This window comes from Carcharhinus amblyrhynchos, chromosome 9 (assembly GCF_965287045.1).
Source record: "Carcharhinus amblyrhynchos chromosome 9, sCarAmb.v2.hapA, whole genome shotgun sequence".
Classification (NCBI taxonomy): domain Eukaryota; kingdom Metazoa; phylum Chordata; class Chondrichthyes; order Carcharhiniformes; family Carcharhinidae; genus Carcharhinus; species Carcharhinus amblyrhynchos.
In genome coordinates, this window is record NC_137332.1 from 60,861,446 (window position 1) to 60,886,903 (window position 25,458).

The window sequence follows — 25,458 nt, forward strand, 5'->3', positions numbered from 1 at the left end:
AAACTTTAATTCGTACAAATTAAAGCTAGCACCAAACAAATAGTTGAGTCGCTGGTTCATAAAAGCCCAAACTGTTCTCAGATGCCCTTCGTAAAAAGAAATTTCCCATCCTTTGCCCATCAAGCTATTCTATTTCCATGCCTTGTGATAGGCTCAATACCCTCTGAAGTAGCAAGCTACTCATTTTACTCATTTATAAAATCAAAATTGGTGGCATTGGTTTGCACAGCTGCCTCACAGCACCAGTGATCTGGGTTCAATTCTGGCCTCAAGTGACTATTAACGTAGAGTTTGTACGTTCTCCCGATGCCAGCATGTTTTTCTTCCAATAGTCCAAAGATATGCAGGTTAGGTGGATTGGCCATGCTAAGCTGCCCCTCCATGTCCCAAGACATGTAGGATAGGGTAATTAGCGCAGTAAATTAGTGGGGTTACGGAAAAGGGCCAAGGTGAAATGCTCTGTTGGAGAGTCAGTGCTGACTCAGTGGACTGAATGGCCTCCTTCTGCACTTTAGGGATTCTATGATAACCACTCAAGGAACTGGTCCACTATGTTATTGGCCAACAGCACAGCCTTGCCAACATCAGCCTTGTACCAAGAATGAATAAATAAATAAATATTCAAATTTAAAATGGATTTTACCGTAAGTTCCAAAATATTCTCGCACCAACTAGTGGCTAAATTCCACACAACTTTATTTTTAAATTAACATAAAATGGACAACCATTGCCCTAATGTTGCAAAACATACTTAAACACAAGTACAATTTCCTCAGGTGTCAAATCTCCTTGTATACGTTTTCTTATATACACACTTTAAAAGAACCTTAGCATAATATTAATAGAAACCAATTCTTTTGGAATACTGAACCCTGTCACCTATTCAACAGTGCCACCTGGTGCCAGAAAACTAAACTCAACTCAAAATTGACTCACTACATTTGTGCCAAACCACTTGAGGCGTAGAGCCTTCAGAAAACCTCTATTTTTAAATGATAACAAAAATAGCATTAAAGGAATTTCACAGCAATATTATCCCAATGTCTAGTTCATTTTAAACTGTACATAGATTTTGAATTTAATTATCCATAGTATAAATAGAAAGCTTACCTAAACCCAAATCCCATCAAACCAGACTAATTTCACTTAATCACAATTTTTTCACCTTAAGCAATTAAATAATTACCTATTGCAGCAGAGTCAACATAAAATCTAGCCTTTTAAATAGTTCCACATCCCCTCACACATTTGTGACCTGCACATCTTACACAGCCATACAAAGAAAGCTGAAGAATATGAAAAATGTTTTGAACAGCATTCAGTAGTTTGCAAAATTAATATTTACAGTTTGTGCACTGATTATTGCAACAACAAAAAACAGCTCAAACAACTTTCAAGACTGTTTTTAAAAATATTTTCCTCACCATTTTCAACTTTGCTTTTTGGATGGGGTCCACTGAAAGCCAGAAACTTGCCATTGATGATCCAGTTAATATCACCATTTTCTACACGCTGTAGAAAAAAAATTCTCATCACAACGAAGGCTTAGGTGATGTCGCTTGGAGATTTAAAGTTCTTAGTGTTGCATGTGAGAAACACAAATCCAGTGGAAGGTACACATATATGTATTTCGACATTCAGCAGCCAGAATGGTTAGCTACACCAGTTACGATTTCCACAGAATTTCTGATTGATGATATACTGTTCAGAGGATAGGCATTATTGGGAGGTAAGTGGAAACATGAGGTCTAGAACACATTAGTATATAGTCAAGACAGGCCACAACCAAAGAAGTTCTATACAGGCCCCAAGAATAAATTGGGAACCCATCCAGAGAGAAGATGGATTAGTCCCTATTACAATAGTCCCCTTTAATAAATTACATCCACCATTAATTCAACATTTTCCTTCAAACAAATAAAATATGAATTAATTTGCTACAGAAATAAAAACTACAATTAATCAAGTACACCAAATGGGGGAGAACTTGCCTCATAGTGTTCATATTCATCCACATCAAATTTTTCAAAATTAAGAAAGCCATGTTGGACGGCCTGAAAAATAGTTAACAATTATTATACATCTTTCAAATGTTAATCAAGTCAAAAAATAAGATAGCTACATAAATCTAAAAGCATAGTGTCTGGGTGAAATACAGAACCTTAGAAAACAGAAGCAGGAGTGGATCATTCGGCCCTTCAAAACTCCCCTTCTATTCATGATGATTGTTGCAGCAGCAGCAGCACCTGCCCCACCCCCCGCACATTCTCCTCTGATCCCTTTGGCTCCTAGAACTGTATTTAAGTTCCCTCTTGAAAACAAACAATGCTTTGGCCTTAACGGCTTCTGTGTGGTGAAGAATTCCACAGATTCGCCACTCTCTGGGTAAATAAATTTCCCCTAATCTCAATCCTAAACCCCATATCCTCAGACTGTGACCTCTGGATCTGGACTCCCCCACCAGTGGGAACATCCTTCCTGTATCTATCCTCTCATTCTGTTAGAATTTTATAGGTTATGAGATCCCCCTTCATTCTTCTAAACTCCAGGGAATATAATGCTAACCAACTCAATCTTTTCTCCTACATCAGTCTCACCAGCCCAGGAATCAGTCTGGTAAATCTTCAATGCACTCCCCCCATTGAAAGAACATCCTTCCTCAGAAAAAACTGCATGCAGCGATCCTACAATTACCTGGATCTACACCTTAACTGCTGTAAGGTACAGAGCTATGGGCTGGGTATAGGAAGGTGAGATTAGAAAGGATACCTGCTGTCCTACGGCCAGCATAGACAAGATGGGCTGAATGGCCTCCCATGCTGTAACTTGTGTGTGGTCTCACCAAGGCTCTATAACAAAATACAGCAAAACATTGCTGCTCCTGTACACAAATCTTCTCACTATGAAGGCTAACACACAATTTGGCTTCTTCTGCACCTGCACGCTTACTTTCAGCAACTGATGTAGTAAGTCTCACCTGTACATTCTTCTCTCAATCTAAAGCCAGTGAATAGTCAGCCTTCCTGTTTTTGTTACCATAGTGGATAACCTCACATTTATCTGCATTACGCCACGCATTTGCCCGCTAACTCAGCTTGTCCAAATCACACAAAAGCATCTCTGCATCCTCCTCTCAGCTCAACATCCCACCCAACTTGGTCTCATTTGCAAATCTGGAGATATTGCATTTAGTTCCCTCACCCAAATCATTTATATATAGTAAATAGCTGGGATTCCCCAGCACTGATCCCTGTGGAATCATCACTGCTTGCCATTTGGAAAAAGCCCCATTTATTCCTACTCTTATCTGACTGCCAACCCATTTTCTATCCATCTCAATACACTACTCCCTATCCCATGTGCTTTAATTTTGTATGCTAATCTCTTCTGTGGACCTTGCCTAAAGTCTTCTGAAAATCCAAATAAACCATATCCAATGACTCCCCCTCATCAACTCTACTAGTTACAACAAAAGAGTTTCAGTATATTTGTCAAGCATCATTTTCCTTTTGTTAAGTCCATACTGATTCGGTTTGATCCTACCACCATTTTTCAAGTGATCTGATATTAAATCTTTTATAATTAACTCTAGCATTTTCCCTATTAGCTACATTAGGTTGACTTGTCTATAACTCTGTTTCCTCTCTACCTCCCTTTTCAAGTTGCAGGGTTACATTAGCTTTCTTCCAATCCACAGGAACTGTTCCAGAGTCTACAGAACCTTTGAAGATGACCATCAATGCATCCACTATTTGCAGGATTACTTCTTTAAGTACTCTAGGATATAGATGACCTGGCCCTGGGAATTTATTGAACTTCGATCCCACCAATTTTTCTACTAATGCTGATTTCCTTCAGTTCTCCCTCCCACTAAGCCCAGCATTCCCCAACATCACTGGTATATTGATTCTGTCTTCACAAACACAAATAATGTATTTAGTTGGCCAGCCATTTCTTTGTTCCCCAATTTTTTTCTTTTCACATATTTCTAGAAGCTTCCAAAGTCAGTTTTTATCTCCCTCACAAGCTTACTCTCATACTCCATTTCCCCTTCTTAATTAGTCCCTTTGTCTCTTTTTTTACTTCTTCCAATCCTCAGGTCTGCCGTTATTTCTGGCCAATTTGTATGCTGCTTCCTTGGACCTAATAGAATCTCTAATTTCTCTTGGAAGCCATTTTTGGCCACTTTTCACATTTAATTTCTGCACCAGACAAAAACAAACAATTGTTGCAGTTCACCCATGCATTATTTGCTAATGCTTGTCCATCATCCCTTTAAACAACATTCTCCAATCCATCATAGCCAACTTGTACCTCTTACCAGCGTAGTTTCCTTTATTCAGATTCAGAGTCCTAGTCTCAGAGTCAACTGCGTCACACTCCATCTTGATGAAAAATTTTATCACGTAATGGTTGCTAATCCCCAAGGGATCTCGCACAACGAGATTGCCAATCATCCTTTTCTCAATACACAATACGCAGTCTGGGATGGCCTTGTTCTCTAGTTAATTCCTCAACATATTGGTCCACAAAACCACACCGTTTAGCTTAGTTGGCTGGACAGCTGGTTAGTGATGCAACAATGTGGATTCAATTCCTGTATTGGCTAAGTTGTTTCACCTTCTCAACCTTGCCCCTTGCCTGAGGTCTGGTGATCCTCAGGTTAAATTACCACTTATCAGCTCTCCCCTTCAAAAGGAGAGAGCAGTTTATGGTCATCTGGGATTACGGTGGCTTTACACACTCCAGGAATTCCTCCTCTCTGGCAGTGTTACTAATTTGATTAGCCCAATCTATTTAAATGCCAATTAAAGTCATCACATAGTTACAGAAGTTCTTTTATCACGTGCATTTCTAATTTCTTGTTTAACACCACTTCCAGCATCACCAGTACAATTTGGGGGTCTATATACAACCTCCACTAATTTTTTTTGCCTGTTTCTCAGCTGTACCCATTCTGATTCCATATCATTGGAAGCAAATATCCTTCAACAGTATTGCATTAATTTCCATTTTAACCAACAATGCAATCCCATCATCCTCCTATATACTGCTGAATGTTCAGTTCCTGTCCCTGGTCACCCTAAAACCATGTCTCCGTAATCCCAACTATACCATGCTGGTTTACACCTATTTTCACAATTAAGTTATCCACTTTATTGCTAATGTTCCACACATTAAAACAGAGCCTGAATGCTCATCTTTTTAACATTCTTTATCCCACTCCCATTATTTTTCACTGTGGCCCTGTTTGATTCTGGCCCATCACTTTTTTTGCTCCCTTTTGTACTTTTCCTTACTTCCCTCTCCTCTGACTCCTTGCATAGGTTCCCATTCCCCTGCTATTTTAGTTCAAACCCTCCCCAATCACTGAAGCAAATACTCCCTCCTCCAGGGCATCAGTCCCGGTCCTGCCAAGTTTGTACTGGTCCCAAAATCCTGAGACCCCAAAATCCTCCCCCTTGCATTTATATTAAGCCATGCATTCATCTGTTATATCTTATTTCTGATCTGACTAGCACATGGCACTGCTAATAATCCTGAGATCACTACCTTTTGATGTCCTACTTATCAATTTGCTTCTTAACTCCCTACATGCTGTTTATAGGAAGTTTTGTTTTAAAGCCCATGATGTTTGTATCAATGTGATCATGACCACTGTTCAACCTTGCCCTCCAGAATGTCCTGTAGTCAGACACTAGGCAAGGAACATTGCATCCTGGAGTCTCATTTGTGGCCACATAAGACACCCACCTGTTTCCCTTGCAATTGAATCCCCTATAACTATTGCATTCCCATGCTTTTTACTCCTCTCCAGTGTAGCAGAGCCAATAGTAGTGCAACTTGCTGCTTTCCCAAGAGGCCAATCCCCCAATAATATCCAAAACAATATATCCATTTCCAGGGGAATGGCCACAGAAGATTCCTGCATTGCCTGCCCCACTTGCTCTACCTGGTGGTCATCCATTACCTTCCTGTCTCTTAAGTTTGCAGGGTGACCACCTCTTTATACGTGCTATCCACAATACTCTCTACCTTGCAGATGCTCCTGTGTCCCCAGCTGCTGTTCCAGCTCCAAAACTTGACTTCTAGGTGCTGCAGCTGGAGACATGTCCCACACACATGCTGTCCTCAGGCACTGGAAATGATCCCATATAACAGGAGGAGCACTCCATGGCTCTGTGTTCTCCTGCTCATCAACTCAAACTTATTTTAAAAGGCATCTGGTTGGCTTTTTTTGAATAATATGCATCTTTCACACACAAATGGGAGAACATCAGCCAGTTTGAAGAGGAAACAACATGCCAATCTCAAATTTGCAGATGTACAATAGTACATTGTGGAAACAGGAAGATAAAGCTTTAGACTTTAAACCAATTAATAATTTTAGATCTTTTAATACCACTTAATAGAGGATATCCAGCTTACTGCAAGGTTTTATTTGAATTTAGAAAATGGCATTCAGTTTTGATCTTCCTATTGGGGTGGGATATCATGGTCCTAAAGAAAGTTCAGAAGAGAAACACTAAAACTACACATAACAGAGCCCCAGGACTACGAGGATAAGATAAAGAGACTGGGACTTCAGTACTGAAAGTTCCATGTTTGGAGAAAAAAAAAATGGTACTGGCGCTCTGTTTTCAGTTTACTTCTACCACTGGGTTGTTCACAAAACGCTTATTTTTGATCACCTCTTTCTGAGCCCAAGTTACCTAACTGGTGCAATTGATGAGAAACAAAAAAAAACTGCCCATGCCTGAAATGATGGGCCACTTACCTGATTGATTGCATGTAAACAATCGAGAATGGTTAGGTGATAGGTGGAATTTCCAAAGGAGGCATCCCTACAAAATAAAAGAAAAATTAAGCAACATTCTTATAACGATGTCATTAATTTACTTCAGAAACAGTTTGTACTTCAAAATAATTAAGTAGCTCACATAGAGTCAAGAAAAGTAGGCATTAAGGTCCAACATTCCATTAGCTTATTCATTATTGGTCATAAAATTCAGAAGTTAACAGTTCATTGAATTCTGTGTTGACCTGATGACTCAATAAGCAAATGCAACATAGGTTCAGCACTAATTTAAACAGACCACAAATGTCTCAGGTTCAAAACAAGTCCGTTTAATTAGCTGATCATGGAGGGTGCTGTCTGGATATGACAATAATCAGTTGAGATTCCCTGTTCACTATCCAATAAACCCTGCTGGATAATGGGCATGTGTCAATCTAGGGTGATAATCGGATCAGACTTGAGCAATAATGTTTTCCCCAAATGTCTCTTCAACTACCAATGTCCAGACTCATGTGAAGAATGACCAAGTATCAAAAGACTTCCAGTTCTCATGAAACTGAGGCACAAACTTCAGGAAAGGAGGTCAGAAGGAAGAAAAACGAAAATGGAATTTGGCACAAAATTGAAATCCAATGGAATTATAGCCATAAAATAAAAAGACTGCAGATGTTGGAAATCTGAAATAAAAACAGTGCTAAAAATATTTAGCACCATCTGTGGAGAGAGCTGAAAATGACATCTTCAATCTGATTCAAAATGTTAACTGTTTCTCTCTCTACCGATAATCCCAATCCTGATTACTTCCATCACTGTTTTTATTTTCTGTTGCACCATATTTCATTACAAATGCGAAATAATTGTCAAAAAATGAAATCAGTCCAATTCGGCACCTGCAATTATCTGGATAAGCACAGGCCAGACTGTCAACCAAAAATCAAAAGTGTGTTCTGGATCGATCTAGATCCAAGACTACATGAACAACCCAATGGGAAATCAAGTAGTTCTTACTTTATAAAAACAGTTTATGCCTTGGCTAATTTTCACACAAGTTAAATTAAGACAAACATTTTGCCTTAAATCAGAGTAATCAATGCCAGAACTAAAAAAAAACAGCAACACATTAATAATATTAAATTTTCAATGGTTGGAAAACTAGTAAAAAAGTATTTTCCAGAAAAATCTTACTAAAATATGAATTTGCGTTTTTACATTCTTAGCTTCGCACAGATAACGTCTCTAGTCTTTTTCTCAAAGTAGGATTCTCAATTATTCCAAGGCCATAGAACACAGAACCCTACAGTGCAGAAACAGGCCCTTTGGCCCATCGAGTCTGCACTGACTACAATCCCACCCAGGCCCTATCCCCATATCCCTACACATTTACCTGCTAATCCCTCTAACCTACACATCCCAGGACACTATGAGGCAACTTTTAGCATGGTCAATCAACCTAACCCACACATCTTTGGACTGTGGGAGGAAACCGGAGCACCTGGAGGAAACCCACACAGACACGAGGAGAATGTACAAACTCCACACAGACAGTGACCCAAGCCGGGAATCGAACCCAGGTCCCTGGAGCTGTGAAGCAGCAGTGTTAACCACTGTGCTACCATGCCGCCCATCATTGAGCCACAGCTTAGGCAATGAATTTACTACAGAGCAGAAAGTACACCTCTCGCCCAATTCTACCCGAGCCAAAAAAAAGACTGAACCTAGTATTGTTGCCATTATTCTGAACCACACACTAGCCATCCAGTCAACTGAGCTAACCAACCCCAAGGGTTCTCATGCTAACTCAAGCCAATATTACAGAACAATGTTGTTGCTGATTTCTTCAAACTGAACAATCTTACTCTCCCTAACATTAGAAATCAACTAAGGAACTATAAAGAGCTTCCAAAAATTCAGGTTCCCAACATTTTATTTCAAAACTTCACTTCCTCCACCATTGACACTCATACACCATATACAAGAAGCACCCCAGCAACTTGCCATGGCTCTTCAACAGTACCCCAAAACTCAAAATCTCTAACACGGAGAACAAGGGCAGAAGACACACTGGAAATGCCACTGCCCACAGGCTCTCCTCCAATCACACTGCATCCTGACTTCAGACTATAACTGCCATTCCTTCACGATTGCAGGATAAAAATTATGGAAATCTCTTCCTAATGGCACTCGGATAACTAGACCACATGGACTGCAACAGTTCATCACCATCTTCTCACAATCAATCAGGGATTGGCAGTATGAAAACAAAAAAAAATTGCAGGTCTGACGGCAGGTTAAAGTCCAGCAGGTTCATTTGGTAGCACAAGCTTTTGGTGTGCTGCTCCTTCATCAGGTGAGTGCGAGTTGGGTTCACAAACAAGGAATATATAGACACAAACTCAACTACAAGATAATGGTTGGAGATCATTATGGAATTGAATATACTCGTCTGATAAGATCTGTACAAAAGGCGGCTGATGCGATTAGATCTGTAAGACTTGAATATGCTCGTATGAACTGTATAAAAGACTACTAACAGGACAACTTTGAGCTGATCCTTCTGGTCACTCCCATTGGCCATTGTAAATGCAAAATAAAAAGTAATAGTGTGTGGATTTGACACAAGGTAGATTGTTCTTTAAACGTTTTCTTTAACAAGAATTTGATGTGGAGGTTTGGGCACTGTTGTCATGTTTAGGGGATTGTAGGCATTACTCCCTCAGGAGGAATCAAGATGGACCTTCCACGGAACACTTCTGGCTGAAATTGGTTGCAGAAGTTGCCTTTTGCATTGATGTTGGGCTTCCTCACCACTGAGGTGGGGATAGTTGTGGAAACCTCTCCTCCAATTGGTTATTTAATTGTCCACCACCATTCATGGACTAGATGTGGCATCACCGCAGGGTTTTGATAGAAACAGAAACATGCAAGAGTAAACCATTTGGCCCTTTGAGCCTGCTCTGCCATTCATTTTGATCATGGCTGAACATCAAATTCAATACCCTTTCCCCCAATATCTCTGTAGCCCCAAGACCCATATCTAATTTTTTCTTGAAATCACAATGTTTTGGCCTCAACTACATTCTGTGGTAGTGAATTCCACGAATAACCAGCCTCTGGGTGAAGAAGTTTCTCCTCACCTCAGTTCCAAAAGGTTTATCCCTTATTCTCAAACTATGAGCCCTAAGCTCTGGACTCCCCCAGCATTGGGAACATTGTTTGTAGGTTTGCTCAATTCTTTATCACATGCTGCTTCTGCTATTTGGCATGCAAGTTGCCCTGTGCTGTATGTAGCTTCATCAAGGTGACATCTCATTTTTAGGCATACTTAATGCTACTCCGGACACATTTTCTTACAATGTTATTAATTGAAGTTTGGTTTTATAGTGATGGTAGGGTAAGCAACATGCTCATAGGATCACAAATTGCAGTTGAATGCAATTCTATTGCTGGTGATCCATTGTGCCTTACAGATGTCCAATTTTGTGCTTCTAAATCTATACCATTTAGCACAGTTGTACTGCTTCACAATGAAGGTTATACTCTGTGTGAAGATGGAACATAAATTTCAAAGACTTGCAATAGTCACTCTTACAATACTGTCTTCAATAGAGGTACCTGGACTGGTAGCCTGCAGGTGCAGGTTTTTTCCTCATATTGGCTATCACATCAACTACTGCTGCCCAGCCGGACAGAAACGTCTGAGCACTCATGGTGAGAGCAATTGCACATTGGATTTAACAGCATCTCAGAACCTATTATACTAGGGTCAAACAAGTCATCTTGACTTCATGTTTGATCTGATGCCCTGAGGTTTCAGGAGGTCCAGAGACAATGTTGAGCAAATTGTCTCGCCTATATACCACTGTATCACAACCAAGGTAGATGGAAATGTGGAATTTAAAATACAAACAGGTCAGCCGTGATTTTATTGGCAGAGCAGGCTTGAGGGGCCTAATCTGTTCTGTTCCCGTTTCATGTGTTCATCTGTGCTGGATCTGTCCAGTTAGGGACTGGCACATTGGCTTTATGTTACAATTCTAAAAGAGTGACAATGTCAGGCTGTCACCCGACGAATCTTTGGATCAACTCTCCTAATTTTATCAGAAGCCCCAAAATGTTAACAAGTAAGATTTTGGAGCATCCTGGTCTAATGCCAGGCTGCCTGTTGAGTTATATTCCTTTTTAACTTTTCTGTATCAGCCATTTCAGAGGACAATTAGGTGTCAACTTAAAAAGGGACAGGACATTAGTGAGGCAGTTGAGTTTCAATTCCAGATTTTTGACTGTCATGGGATTCAAACCCAGTATCCCTAGGGTATTAAGCCTGGGATTCTGGATTACATATCCAGTGACATTATCATTCTCTTCCCTGAGCAAAGTCAGTCTTGAAGGATGAGTTCATAGCATGAATTCAGGAACATTTCTTAGAACACTACATGTGGAACAAGCCAAGAGTAGACTACTTGAGACAAAGTAGAGCAGAAAGAGGCAGCTTAAAGAACTCATAGGAAAAGGATCCTTTAGGAAAGGGTGATCATAACATGCTAGAATTTCAATCAGCCAGAGGGGGAGAAATTTATGGCACTTGTTTCAGCTTCAATAATAGGCAATTACAAAGGTATGATGATAGAACTGCCTACTGTGGGTTACAAAATAGGTTAAAAAGCTAAGATGGCAGAAAAGAAGTGGCAGATCTTTCATAAATAGTAAACATATTCAACTGAGAAAGAAAGATGGAGATGGATGCATTCTGTAAGGATATGAAATTAAAAGGCATACAATGCTGTGAAGGCCTGAAGAACAGGAAAATTTTAGAAACCAGTAAAAGGATAAAAGAAAAATTAAGTAAACTGGTAATATGTATGAAAACAGGCAGCAAGAGCTGCCTGTTGCAAATGCACATGTATGCAAAAAAGATTGAAGAACCATAAGTAAATATTGATCCCTTAGGGTATGTTGATTATTGATTTGATTAATGTCACATGTATTAGTCTATGCAGTGAAAAGTATTGTTTCTTGCGTGCTAATATAGACAAAACACACCATACAGAGAAGGAAAGGAGTACAGAATGTAGTGTTACAATCATAACTAGGGTGCAGACAAAGATCAACTTAATACGAAGGAGGTCCATTCAAACATTTGATAGCAGCAGGGAGAAAGCTGCTTTTGAGTTGGTTGGTACGCATCCTCAGACTTTTGTATCTTTTTCACGATGGAAGGTGGAAGAAAACATTCGGGGTGAATGGGATCTTGGATTATGCTGGCTACTTTTTCAAGGCAGTGGGAAGTGCAGACAAAGTCATTGGATGGGAGGCTGGTTTGAGTGATGTACTGGGCTTCATTCACAAGCCTTTGTAGCTTTTTTGCAATTTTGGATAGAGCAGGAGCCATACCAAACTGTGATACAACCAGAAAAAGTGCTTTCTATAGTGCATCTGTAAAAGTTGGAGGAAGATATAGTAGGCATGGCAAATTTCCTTGGCTTCCTGAGGAAGTAGAGGCGTTGGTGGGCTTTAACTATAGCGTTGGCGTGGAGACCAGGTTGCTGATGATCTGGACGCCCAAAAACTTGAAGCTCTCAATCATTTCCGTTTTGCCTCTATTGATGTAAAACGGGGCATATCCTCCAAAACGTTTCCTTAAGCTGATGACTATCTCCTTTTTGTTTTGTTGCTATTGAGGGAGAGATCATCATCATTCCAGTTCATGATATTCTCGTTTTCCTGTCTTCCGTCCTGTCATTGTTCGAGATCCGACCCACTATGGTTAATGTCATCAGCAAATTTGAAAAGGGGCTCAGGACACAGCCTTGTGGGACACTGGTGTTGGGGATAATTGCAGAGAAGGTGTTGTTGCCTATCCTTGCTGCTCGTGGTCTGTGGGTTAAAAAGGCTAGGATCCAGTCAGAGAGAGGAGCTGAGCCCAGGCCCACAGAGTTTGAAGACGAGTTTCGTAGGAATAATGGTGTTGAAGGCTGAGCTGTAGTCAATGAGTAGGAGTCTGACGTAAGTGTCTTTGTTACTTAGGTGTTTCTCAGTAAGGCCAGGTAGATGGCGGCTGTTGTGGACCTGTTGCAGCAATAGGCGAACTGTAGTGGATCCAGGCTTTCTTGGGGGCCATGGCTAACCTTTTAAAGCACTTCATAATGATGGATATCAGAACCACCAGACAATAGTCATTAAGCCATGGTGCCTGGCTTTTCTTCCTTCGGTACCTGGGTGATAGTCATCTTCTTGAAGCAGATAGGGACCCCAGACTTGTGTAGAGAGAGGTTAAAAATGTCTATGAATACCTCTGCCAGCTGGTCCATGCAGGATCTGAGTGCTCGCCCGGGTTCTTCATTGGGGCCAGTCATTTTCCGTGGGTTGACTTTCAAGGAGGTTTCTCTGACATCTGCAATGGTGACCTCGGATACACGTACGTCCAAGGCTTCTGGGGTGGAAGACATGCTGTCATTGACCTCTTGCTCAAAGGGGGCGCAGAATGTGTTGAGCTCATCAAGGAGGCACACATTGATGCCAGCAATTTTACATGCTTTCAACTTGGAACCTGTTATGCCTTGCAGATCTTGCCATAGTAGTGGGAGCCTTTGTGGCTAGCATAGGTCTCTAGCTTGGTCCGGTAATGTCTTTTGGTATCTTGGATGGATCTCCGTAGATCAATCTGGATTTCTTGCATAGATCAGGATCACCTGACTTGAACACCTCAGACCTAGTCTTCAGCAAGCAGTGGATATCTGGTAACATGGTTTCCAGTTGGGGAAACACACAGATTTGCTTCTTTGGCACATGGTTTTCTACACACTTAATGAAGTCAGTTACTGTAGTGGTCGCTGAGTTTTAATTACTGATCAGTCTATGACTCAAAACAATCCCATAGTAGATCATCCGATTCCTCAAACCAACATTGCACAACTTTCTTTAACAGAGTCTCCCATTCCAGTTTTTGCTTGTAAGCCGGGACCAGGAGCACAGCCTTGTGGTCTGATTTGCCAAAGTGTGGGTGGGCGATAGAGCAGTAAGCACATTTGATATTTGCGTAGCAGTGGTCTAGAATGTTTGGGCCTCTGGTGGAACAGGAGATATTATCACAGAAATCCTTCAGTACAGAAAGAAGCTATTCAGCCCATCGAGTGGGTGGAGGTTAGGAACAGCGAAGGGAGGAAGACGCTGGTGGGTGTTGTCTATAGGCCCCCGAGTAATGATCTGGAGGTGGGGCGGGCTGTTAACGTGCAAATAAATGCGGCGTGCAGGAATGGAACGGCGATAATTATGGGGGATTTCAATCTACATATTGATTGGTCGACCCATGTTGGACGCGGTGGGCTCGAGGAGGAGTTCTTGGAATGCTGCCGGGATAGTTTCCTTGAACAGTGTGTGTTGGAGCCGACGAGGGAGCGAGCTATCTTGGATCTGGTGTTATGTAATGAGGCGGGTAGAATTAGGGACCTTGCGGTGAAGGATCCTCTTGGGGAGAGTGATCATTGTATGGTGGAGTTTCTGGTGCAGATGGAGGAAGAGAAAGTGGGCTCCCGGACATGCGTCCTTTGTTTGAACAGAGGGGAGTACGGTAGGATGAGAGAAGAATTGGCGAATGTTGACTGGGGGAGTGCGTTGGAAGGTAGGTCTGCTGAGGAGCAGTGGAGGATCTTTAAGGAGATCTTTCTTGGTGCTCAGCAGAAATTTATTCCGACGGTTAAAAAGGACCATAGGAGGAGAGGTAATAAGCCGTGGATAACAAAGGAGGTGAAGGAAAGTGTTAAATTAAAAGCGGAGGCATTTAGAGTAGCTAAGAGTAGTGGGCGAGAAGAGGATTGGGAGAGGTTTAAATGTCAACAAAGATTGACAAAGAAGTTGATAAAGAAGGGTAGGAGAAACTTTGAAGCTGGGCTAGCGCTTAATATAAAAAAGGATAGCAAGAGTTTTCATAAATATATAAGGAAGAGGCTGGCTAGGGTGAATGTTGGACCCTGAGAGGATGAGAGGGGGGACTTAGTGGTAGGGGATGGGGAAATGGCTGAGGTCTTGAATAACTATTTTGTTTCGGTCTTCACAGAGGAGGACATGAATAACTTGCCGGGTGTTAGCGATGGAAAGGTGGTAGGGCTGGAGGATCTCAATGACATTATTGTTACTAGAGAGGCGGTGCTCGACAGACTGGAGGGACTGATTGTGGACAAGTCCCCAGGACCAGATGGAATGTATCTGAGGGATCTGAAAGAAATGGCGGCGGTGATAGTGGATGCCTTGGTGGTTATTTTCCAAATGTCGCTGGATTCCGGGGAAGTGCCGGAAGATTGGAAAACGGCTAATGTTACACCGTTGTTTAAGAAGGGTGGCAGGCAAAAGGCAGGGAAGTATAGGCCGGTTAGTTTAATGTCTGTTGTAGGTAAAATGTTAGAATCCGTGATCAAGGAGGAAATAGTGAGGCAACTTGAGGGGGATTGCTTGATAGAGCAGACACAGCATGGTTTTGTTAAGGGGAAGTCGTGTCTGACAAATTTATTGGAGTTCTATGAGGATGTGTCTAGGGCAGTGTATAGAGGAGAGCCGGTGGATGTGGTCTTTCTGGATTTTCAGAAGGCGTTTGACAAGGTGCCTCACAAGAGGTTATTGCAGAAGGTAAGGGGGCATGGAGTTGGGCGTAGGGTGTTAGCGTGGATAGAGGATTGGTTGTCAAATAGGAGGCACAGAGTGGGGGTCAATGGGTGCTATTCGGATTGGCGGTTGGTGACTAGTGGAGTGCCCCAGGGGTCGGTGCTGGGGCCTCAGCTATTTACCATTTATATAGATGATCTGGAGGAGGGAACCGAGTGTATGGTGTCGAAATTTGCTGATGACACCAAGATTGGTGGAACGGCAAATTGTGCGGAGGGTGTGGAGAGTCTGCAAAAGGATCTAGATAGGCTGGGCGAATGGGCCAGGAACTGGCAAATGGAATTTAATGTTGGCAAGTGCAAGGTGGTCCACTTTGGTAGGAATAATGGTAGGAAGGACTATTACTTACGTGGTGAAAAACTGCAGCAGGCGACGGTGCAGAGGGACCTCGGGGTCCTTGTGCATGAGTCGCAAAAACCCAGCCTGCAGGTGCAGCAGGTGGTCAGGAAGGCTAATGGGATGCTGGCCTTCATAGCGAGGGGGATTGAATATAAAAGTAGGGAGGTCTTGCTGCAGCTGTATAGGGCACTGCTGAGGCCACAGCTGGAGTACTGTGTGCAGTTTTGGTCGCCGCACTTACGCAAGGATATTTTGGCCTTGGAGGGAGTGCAGAGGAGGTTTACTAGGCTGATTCCAGAGTTGAGGGGGTTGAGCTATGAGGAGAGGCTGAATAAACTAGGCTTGTACTCGTTAGAGTTTAGAAGAATGAGGGGAGATCTCATTGAGACATATATGATGATGAATGGGATGGACAGGATAGAGGTGGAGAGACTCTTCCCGCTCAGAAAGGACAGTAGGACTAGGGGGCACAGCCTCAAGATAAAAGGGGGTGCGGCGGGTGCGGTTTAGAACGGAGTTGAGGAAGAACTTCTTCACTCAAAGGGTGGTGAATCTCTGGAATTCTCTGCCCGTTGAAGTGGTGGAGGCTGCCTTGCTAAGTATTTTTAAGACGCGGGTTGATGGGTTTTTGATAAGCGAGGGGATTAAGGGTTATGGGGAGAGGGCGGAAATGTGGAACTGAGCCACGACATATCAGCCATGATCTTATTGAATGGCGGGGCAGGTTCGAAGGGCTAGATGGCCTACTCCTGTTCCTATTTCTTACGTTCTTATGAGTCTGCACCGACCACACAATCCCACATCCAAGCTCTACCCCCATATCCCTCTAACCTACACATCTCAGGACACTAAGGAGCAATTTTTAGCAGGGCCAATCAACCTAACGCACACATCTTTAGACTGTGGAAGGAAACTGGAGCACCAGGAGGAAACCCACGCAGATGCGAGGAGAATGTGCAAACTCCACACAGACAGTGAACCACGCCATAAATTGAACCCAGGTCTCTGGAGACGTGAAGCAGCAGTGAACATAATAAGAACATAAGAAATAGGAGCAGGAGTAGGCCATCTAGCCCCTCGAGCCTGCCCCGCCATTCAATAAGATCATGGCTGATCTCAAGTTGCTCAGTTCCACTTTCCCGCTTTCTCCCCATAACCCTTAATCCCCTTGCCTACCAAAAACCTATCAACCCGCGTCTTAAATATATTTAGCGAGGAAGCCTCAACCACTTCAACGGGCAGAGAATTCCAGAGATTCACCACCCTTTGAGTGAAGAAGTTCCTCCTCAACTCCGTTCTAAACTGCCCCCCCTATCTTGAGGCTGTGCCCTCTAGTCCTGCTGTCCTTTCTGTGCAGGGAGAACCTCTCCACGTCTACCCTATCCATCCCTTTCATCATCATATACGTCTCAATGAGATCTCCCCTCATTCTTCTAAACTCTAACGAGTACAAGCCCAGTTTATTCAGCCTCTCTTCATAGCTCAACACCCTCAATTCCGGTATCAGCCAAGTGAACCTCCTCTGCACTCCCTCCAAGGCCAAAATATCCTTGCGCAGGTGCAGCGACCAAAACTGCACACAGTACTCCAGCTGCGGCCTCACCAGTGCCCCGTACAGTTGCAGCAAGACCTCCCTACTTTTATATTCAATCCCCCTCGCTATGAAGGCCAGCATCCCATTTGCCTTCCTGACCACCTGCTGCACCTGTAGGCTGGGTTTTTGCAACTCATGCACAAAGACCCCCAGGTCCCTCTGCACTGTAGCATGCTGCAGCTTTTCATCCTGTAAGTAGTAGTCCTTCCTCCCATTATTCCTACCAAAGTGGATAACCTCACACTTGCCAACATTGTATTCCATCTGCCAGGTCCTCGCCCACTCACTCAGCCTATCTAGATTCCTCTGTAGGCTTTCCACATCCTCCGCACAATTTGCCGTTCCACCAACCTTTGTGTCACCAGCAAATTTCGACGCCTTACACTCGGTTCCGTCCTCCAGATCATCTATATAAATGGTAAATAGCTGAGGCCCCAGCACCGATCCCTGGGACACTCCACTAGTCACCAACCGCCAATCCGAATAGCACCCATTGACACCCACTCTCTGCCTCGTATTTGACAGCCAATCCCCTATCCACGCTAACACCCTACCCCCAACTCCATGCCCCCTAACCTTCTGTAACAACCTTTTGTGCGGCACCTTATCAAACGCCTTCTGAAAATCGAGAAACACCACATCCACCAGTTCCCCCCATCCACCGCACTAGACACATCCTCATAGAATTCCAATAAATTCATCAGACACGACTGCCCCTTAATGAATCCGCGTTGCGTCTGCTCTACCAAACAATTCTTCTCAAGATGCCTCGCTATTTTCTTCTTGATTACGGATTCAAGCATTTTTCCGACAACAGACGTTAAACTAACCGGTCTATAATTCCCTGCCTTTTGCCTGCTAACCCTTTTTAAACAGTGGCGTAACATTAGCCGTTTTCCAATCTTCCAGCACTTCCCTGGAATCCAGCGAGGTTTGGAAATTCAGCATTTTGGAATTCAGTGGTTTTGGAATTCAGTGCTAAACATTGTGCGACCGTGCCACCCAATGTTTGGTGGTGTCCTTGTAGAATGCTCGAACTTGGCATGATTGAAGTCCCCAGCCATGATGAACACGACATCGGAGTGTTTCGTCTCTAGGCTACTTGTGGTGGTGCATATCTTATTCCAACGTGTATGTGACTGGTGAATTAATAATGGGAAAAAGGAAATGACAAAGTATTTTATATCCCAAAGTATAGCAGAAAATCAAGGGGAATAGGGAAGGTTAAAAATCACAAAAAACTAATGGAAGTAAAGGTTTACAAGTCCCCTGGATATGAAGGCCTGCATCCTATGGGCCTGCCAAAATAGTGGATACACTGGTTGCGATCTTTCAAAATTCTCTTGCTTCAGCAAATTGGAAAAAAAACCACCAATATACACCCAAATTCAAGAAAGGAGGAAACAGAAAATTATGAACCAGTTAGCCGATAAGCTTGTCATTGGGAAAATGCTGGAATCAATTATTAAGGAATTAGGCAGAGTGTGTCAAAATAGTTTTCTGAAAAGAGGATGTAACGACAAGCAAGACATATAAAGTGGAAATCAACAGATGAATATTGGTTATTTGACAAAGGGCCCATTGCTATGTTGTTGGGCAGGATTATCATGGATAGAAGAATGACTAACTAGAGTTAGGTGAAAGGTGAAATGGACCATTTTCAAGTTGGCAAACTGTAACTAGTGGGTCCCACAAGGAGGGATCAGTGCCGTGGCCTCAACTATTTACAATCTATATTAATGACTTAGATAAAAGGGACAGAGTATATTGTAACCAAATTTGCTGATAACACAAAGATAGATGGAAAAGCAAGTTGAGGACACAAAAGTCTGCAAAGGGAAACAGATAGATTAAGCATGTGAGAAAAAAATCTGACAGATTTTCTATAATGTGGAAAATGCAAGTGTCCACTTTGGTTTGAAAAAATAGAAAACCAATATATTACTTAAATGGATGTTTACAGAATTCTGGATTACAAAGGAATCCAACTGTCTTTGTACATGAATCTCAAAAAGCTAGCAAGTAATTTGGAAGGCAAATGAAATATTGGTCTTTATCACCAGGGGAATAGAATATTAAAGTACGGAAGTCTTGCTACATCTACACAAGACATTGATGAGACCACACCAAGTACTGTGCACAATTTGGCCACTTTATTTTAGTAGTAAAGAGAAGATTGATTAGTTTGGCTCTTTGGATGAAGGGGCAGTCTTGTGAGAAAAGCTTGAGCAAGTTGGAGTTTAGAAGAATGAGAGATGATCCTATTATAAAAGAAACTGGGGAGGGCATGGTAGGGTAAGTATTGAGGATGTTTCATCTCATGAGGGAATCTACAATCTGGGGCACATATAAAGGGTCCCCCCCTTAAAACAGGGATGAGGAGAAATTGCTCAGAGTCGCTAATCTTTCAAATTCTCAACACCAGAAGCTGTGAAGACTGGGTCATTGGCCAGATTCAGGCAACAGGAAAGTGGTGTTGAGGTCATGATCAGATCAGCCATGATCTTACTAATGGTGAGGCACTTGGTGGGGACTGAATAGAGTGAGAAGAATTCACATTTTGTTTTAGTATAAGTTGGTGGTTCGAAAGAGACTGAAATCAATGATTTAAGAAACATGGGTTAATAAGGAAAGGCTGACATGGATTTATTAAAGACAACTTGGGCCCAATTTTAACTCTGCACATGGATGATTCTTTGATGCCTACGTCAACTATTAACCATCCCAGTTGAATTTGTTAGCTGAATTAAGACAAAATGTTTGCATTTTTTTTGAAAGCAACAGTATACATGACCTCTACTTCATTTCTTCCGAGACTTTAAACAGAATTAAAATTTCAGTTTGGAAAAAGTTGTTTAGCCTAGTGGAAGGGGCATAAAATCACATGATGGAATTACCTTTGGGATATCACATGATGGAATTACCTTTGGGATATCACATGCCCTGACCCAGATGCAATTTCACAACGGAGGGGGCAGGAACTCCATGTCCCTAGCCACTCAAGAACGTAACGTAAGAACATAAGAAATAGAAGCAGGAGTAGGCCATCTAGCCCTTCGAGCTTGCCCCACCATTCAATAAGATCATGGCTGATCTGAAGTGGCTCAGTTCCACTTTCCCGCTTTCTCCCCATAAGACTTAATTCCCTTGTCTGTCAAAAACCTATCTACCCACGTCTTAAATATATTTAGCGAAGTATCCGCCACCACTTCAACGGGTAGAGAATTCCAGAGATGCACCACCCTTTGAGTGAAGAAGTTCCTCCTCAATTCTGTTCTAAACTGCACCACCCCCCCCCCCCCCCGGTTATCTTGAGACTGTGCCCTCTAGTCCTGCTGTCCTTTCTGAGCGGGAAGAATCTCTCTACCTCTACCCTATCCATCCCTTTCATTATCTTATACGTCTCTATAAGATACCCCCTCATCCTTCTAAACTCCAACGAGTACAGACCCAGTCTATTTAGTCTCCCTTCATAGTCTAACCTCCTCATCTCCAGTATCAGCCAAGTGAACCTCCTCAGCACTCCCTCCAAGGCCAATATATCCTTGTGCAAGTGCGGCGACCAAAACTGCAGACAGTACTCCAGCTGTGGCCTCACCAGTGCCCTGTGCAGTTGCAGCAAGACCTCCCTGCTTTTATATTCTATCCCCCTCGCTATAAAGGCCAGCATCCCATTCGCCTTCTTGGTCACCTGCTGCACCTGCAGACTGGGTTTTTGAGACTCATGCACAACGACCCCCAGCTCCCTCTGCAGCGTGGCATGCTGCAGCTTTTCGCCCTTTAAATAGTAATCCCTCCTACTACTATTCCTGCCAAAGTGGATAACCTCACACTTGCTAACATTGTACTCCATCTGCCAGGTCCTCGCCCACTCGCTCAGCCTACCCAGATCCCTCTGCAGACTTTCCACACCCTCCGCACAATTTGCTTTTCCACTCATCTTTGTGTCATCAGCAAATTTCGTCACCCTACACTCAGCCCCGTCCTCCAGATCATCTATATAAATGGTAAATAGCTGGGGCCCCAGCACTGATCCCTGCGGCACTCTAGTCACCAACCGCTGATCAGAATAGCGCCCATTGATACCAACTCTCTGCCTCCTATTAGACAACCAATCCTCTATCCATGCTAACACCTTACCCCCAACTCCATGCCCCCAACCTTCTGGAGCAACCTTTTGTGCAGCACCTTATCAAACGCCTTTTGAAAATCGAGAAACACCACATCCACCAGTTCTCCCCTCTGTCTACCGCCCTAGTCACATCCTCACAGAAATCCAATAAATTTGTCAAACACGACTTCCCCTTAACGAATCCGTGCTGTGTCTGCTCTATCAAATCATTCCTTTCCAGGTGCCTCGCTATTTCTTCTTTGATGACGGATTCAAGCATTTTTCCAACAACAGACGTTAAACTAACCAGCCTATAATTCCCTGCCTTTTGCCTGCTACCTTTTTTTAAACAGCAGCATAACATGAGCCATTTTCCAATCTTCCGGCACTTCCCTGGAATCCAGCGAAGTTTGGTAAATAATCACTAAGGCGTCTACTATCACCTCTGCCATTTCCTTCAGAACCCTGGGACGCATTCCATCCAGTCCTGGGGACTTGTCCACCATCAGTCCCACTGGTCGATCAAGCACTACCTCTCTAGTGACAGTAATCGCATTCAGGCCCTCAATTCCTACCATCCTTCTATCTTTAATATCCAGCAAACTATTCACGTCCTCCTCTGTGAAGACCGAGGAAAAAAACTTATTTAAGGCCTCAGCCATTTCCTCATCTCCCACCACTAAATCCCCCCTCTCATCCTCTAAGGGTCCAACATTCACCCTAGCCAGCCTCCTCCTCTTTATCTATTTGTAAAAACTCTTACTGTCCTTTTTTATATTTAGTGCTAGTTTAGCTTCATAGTCTATCCTTCCTTTATCATCAACTTCTTAGTCATTCTTTGTTGATTTTTAAACCTCTCCCAACCTTCTACTCGCCCACTACTTTTAGCCAGTCTAAACGCATCAGCTTTTAATTTAATGCTCTCCTTTATTTCCTTCGCTAACCACGGCTGATTATCCCTTCTCCTACACTCCTTCTTTACCATTGGGATATATTTCTGCTGAGCACCAAAAAAGATCTCCTTAAAGATCCTCCACTGTTCCTCAGCCGTCCTACCGACCAATCTGCGCCCCCAATCTACATTTGCCAATTCCTCTCTCATCCTATCGTACTCCCCTCTGTTCAAACAGAGGATACAGGTTCGGGACCCTACTTTCTCATCCTCCATCTGCATCAAAAACTCAACCATACAATGATCGCTTGTCCCAAGAGGATCCCTCACAACAAGATCCCTAATTCTTCCTGCCTCGCTACACAACACCAGATCTAAGATAGCTCGCTCCCTCATCGGTTCCGTCACACACTGTTCAAGGAACCTATCCCTACAGCATTCCAAGAACTCTTCCTCAAGTCCACTGTGTCTGACTTGGGTCAACCAATCAATATGCAGATTGAAATCCCCCATAATTATCACCGTTTCGTTTCTGCACGCATCATTTATTTGCTTGTTTATAGCCTGCCCCACCGCCAAGTTATTATTTGGGGGCCTACAGACCACACCCACCAGCATCTTCCTCCCTTTACTGTTCCTCATCTCCACCCACAATGATTCCACCTTCTGCTCTTTGGAGCCTATATCTTCCCTTACTACCGCCCTGATATTATCCTTAATCAGCAGAGCAACCCCCCCTGCTTTTTCCTCCCTTCTATCCTTCTTAAACACTTGATACCCCTGGACATTCAGCTCCCAGTCCCTGTCACCCTGCAACCATGTTTCTGTAATGGCCACCAGATCATATCCATTTGTGCTGATCTGCACCACTAGCTCATTCACTTTGTTCCGAATGCTTCATGCATTCAGGTAAAGTGTCTTTATCCCAGCCTTTATCTGTACCCTATTTGAAGGAACGTTACCAACCTTTCTCATAACCCCCTACTCCCTTTATTATTGGGACATCCTCAACATTTTCCTGCGCCCGTACCCTCGCTTTTACTTTAGACATTGTAATTTCTCCTACCCCTGCACCCCCCCCCCAACAATTAGTTTAAAGCCCTATTTACAGTCCTAGTTATACAATTTGCCAGGACACTGGTCCCAGCACAGTTCAGACAAAGACCATCCCATCTGAACAGGTCCCACCTGCCCCAATACTGATGCCAATGCCCCATAAATTCAAACCCATTCCTCCCACACCAATCCCTGAGCCACCCATCTATCTCTTTAATCCTATTTACCCTACGCCCATCTGCATGCGGTTCAGGTAGTAATCCAGAGATAACCACCTTGTCAGCTCTGCTTTTTAAATTCGATTCCCAGCTTTTCATTCTCCCTCTGCAGATCCTCAGTTCCCATTTTGCTTATGTCGTTGGCACCCACATGTACCACAATGACCGGATTCTCACCCTCCCACTCCAGGTTCCTCTGCAGCCCAGATGAGACATCCTGGACCCGAGCAACAGGCAGACAACACACCCTTCTGTATTCTTTATCATTGTCACAAAAGACAGTGTCTATATCCCTAATTATACTATCCCCAATTACCACTACATTCCTCTTTATTTCTTCCCCTTTGTCCTGTGTCTGCATCACTGTACTGTGGGCAGTTTGCCCATCAACCTTACAGCCCTCATTCTTGTCCACACTGGGAGCAAGAACCTCAAACCTGTTGTGCAGATTGAGAGGCTCAGGCCTCTGGGTCCCCCCCTCCTTCCTCCTAACTCCCCCCTCCTTCCTCTCACCCTTCCTCCCCACTCTCCCTTCCTTCCTTCCCTCAGCAGCACCCTCTTGTTCCTGACCCTCAGAGATAGCCAGACTAGGGGGTGTGAATCTCTCTTGTACCCCATTATCCAGTTTACACTCCCTCTCCCTGATGAGCCTCAGTGTCTGAAGCTCAGAGTTCAGCTCATCTACTTTGAGCTGGAGCTCTTCAAGCAACCAGCACTTACTGCAGACATGGTCACTGGGAAGGACCTTGGGGTCCACCAGCTCCCACATCATACAGAAACAGCACATCACATGCCCCTCCATCACAGTTTCTTAGTGAATTCTACGCACAGTTAAGAATTCAAACTTACCTCGCCCTTTCCTCCCAAGCCCTTTGATCCAAAGCCCTTACTGCTCACTCTGCTTCCCTCTCACTCCACTGCCCACTGTCTACAGCAATCCTCCTTTTAAACTTTGCACAGTAAAAAAAATCCCTTCCCACAAAGCCCAGCAGCCCGCTTCCTGTCTGAGTCTTAAAGTAGAAAAACCGTTACAAAGCCTGCGAAAATCTTTACAAAGGTAATCACTTACCTTTACTCCGTGCAACCTTCACTCCGCTCGCTCCAGCGACCAAGAACCTTTTCCTGTCCCAAATCAATTTTTAGGTGGGTAGGCAGCAGTTGGATTGGGGTTCCAAACAGAAAACGTCTTCATGTACTTGACTTTCTAAAGGTTACTTCAGGTAGAGACCCCCCTGGAGTTAGCAGGCATGCATTCTCCACCAAATTTCTGGATGGCTGGGGCTGAGCACTTCGCCATCCTGAAAATTCAGGCCCATGTGTAAAAATAGAAGAGCAAATACAAATTTTGTGAAGTGCCTGGCTTTGTCACTTGTTTATTGTCATAGAATGAGACTTTGAAACTATCGCAGCCCCTCTGCCACACAAGTTGAAAGGGCAATTATACATCTGATGAGCTCAACAGCATCCAAAGAATAAACATGCTATTTCCTTAAACATTATTGAAGAAAACAGCTTCCAATCAATTTTGCCCATGACATTGTCATATTTAGGATCCAAGTTTCGTGGCAATATTATAATTTCTTCTTCCTTAAATCTAAGTTTGTACAGTGACATATCCCTCTTAATTAGACTGTATAGAAACTCTGGCGGATATAGTCTGTTATTATCCTACTTATTGATGCTGATGCATTCTTTTAATTCACCCAACTTTTTTCATTCTAATTCAGTGAATCTTCATTGTTAGCATAAAGAATATGATCAAATAACTATCCACCATTTTGCATTCCTCCCATG

General features: G+C 43.1%; 1 protein-coding gene across 3 annotated transcripts in view; it reads right to left on the reverse strand.

Moving 5' to 3' along the window:
* Positions 1-25,458, reverse strand: part of LOC145347869 (dual specificity protein phosphatase CDC14A-like) — a 164,366-nt gene that overhangs the window by 82,594 nt on the left and 56,314 nt on the right. For all 3 annotated transcript variants that reach the window (XM_080195807.1, XM_080195809.1, XM_080195808.1), the window contains exons 6-8: positions 6,779-6,845; positions 1,992-2,054; positions 1,425-1,512 (exon numbers count right to left, since the gene is read on the reverse strand). In XM_080195807.1, coding sequence (XP_080051933.1) covers positions 1,425-1,512; positions 1,992-2,054; positions 6,779-6,845 — 218 coding nt within the window. The remainder of the gene's footprint in view (positions 1-1,424; positions 1,513-1,991; positions 2,055-6,778; positions 6,846-25,458) is intronic.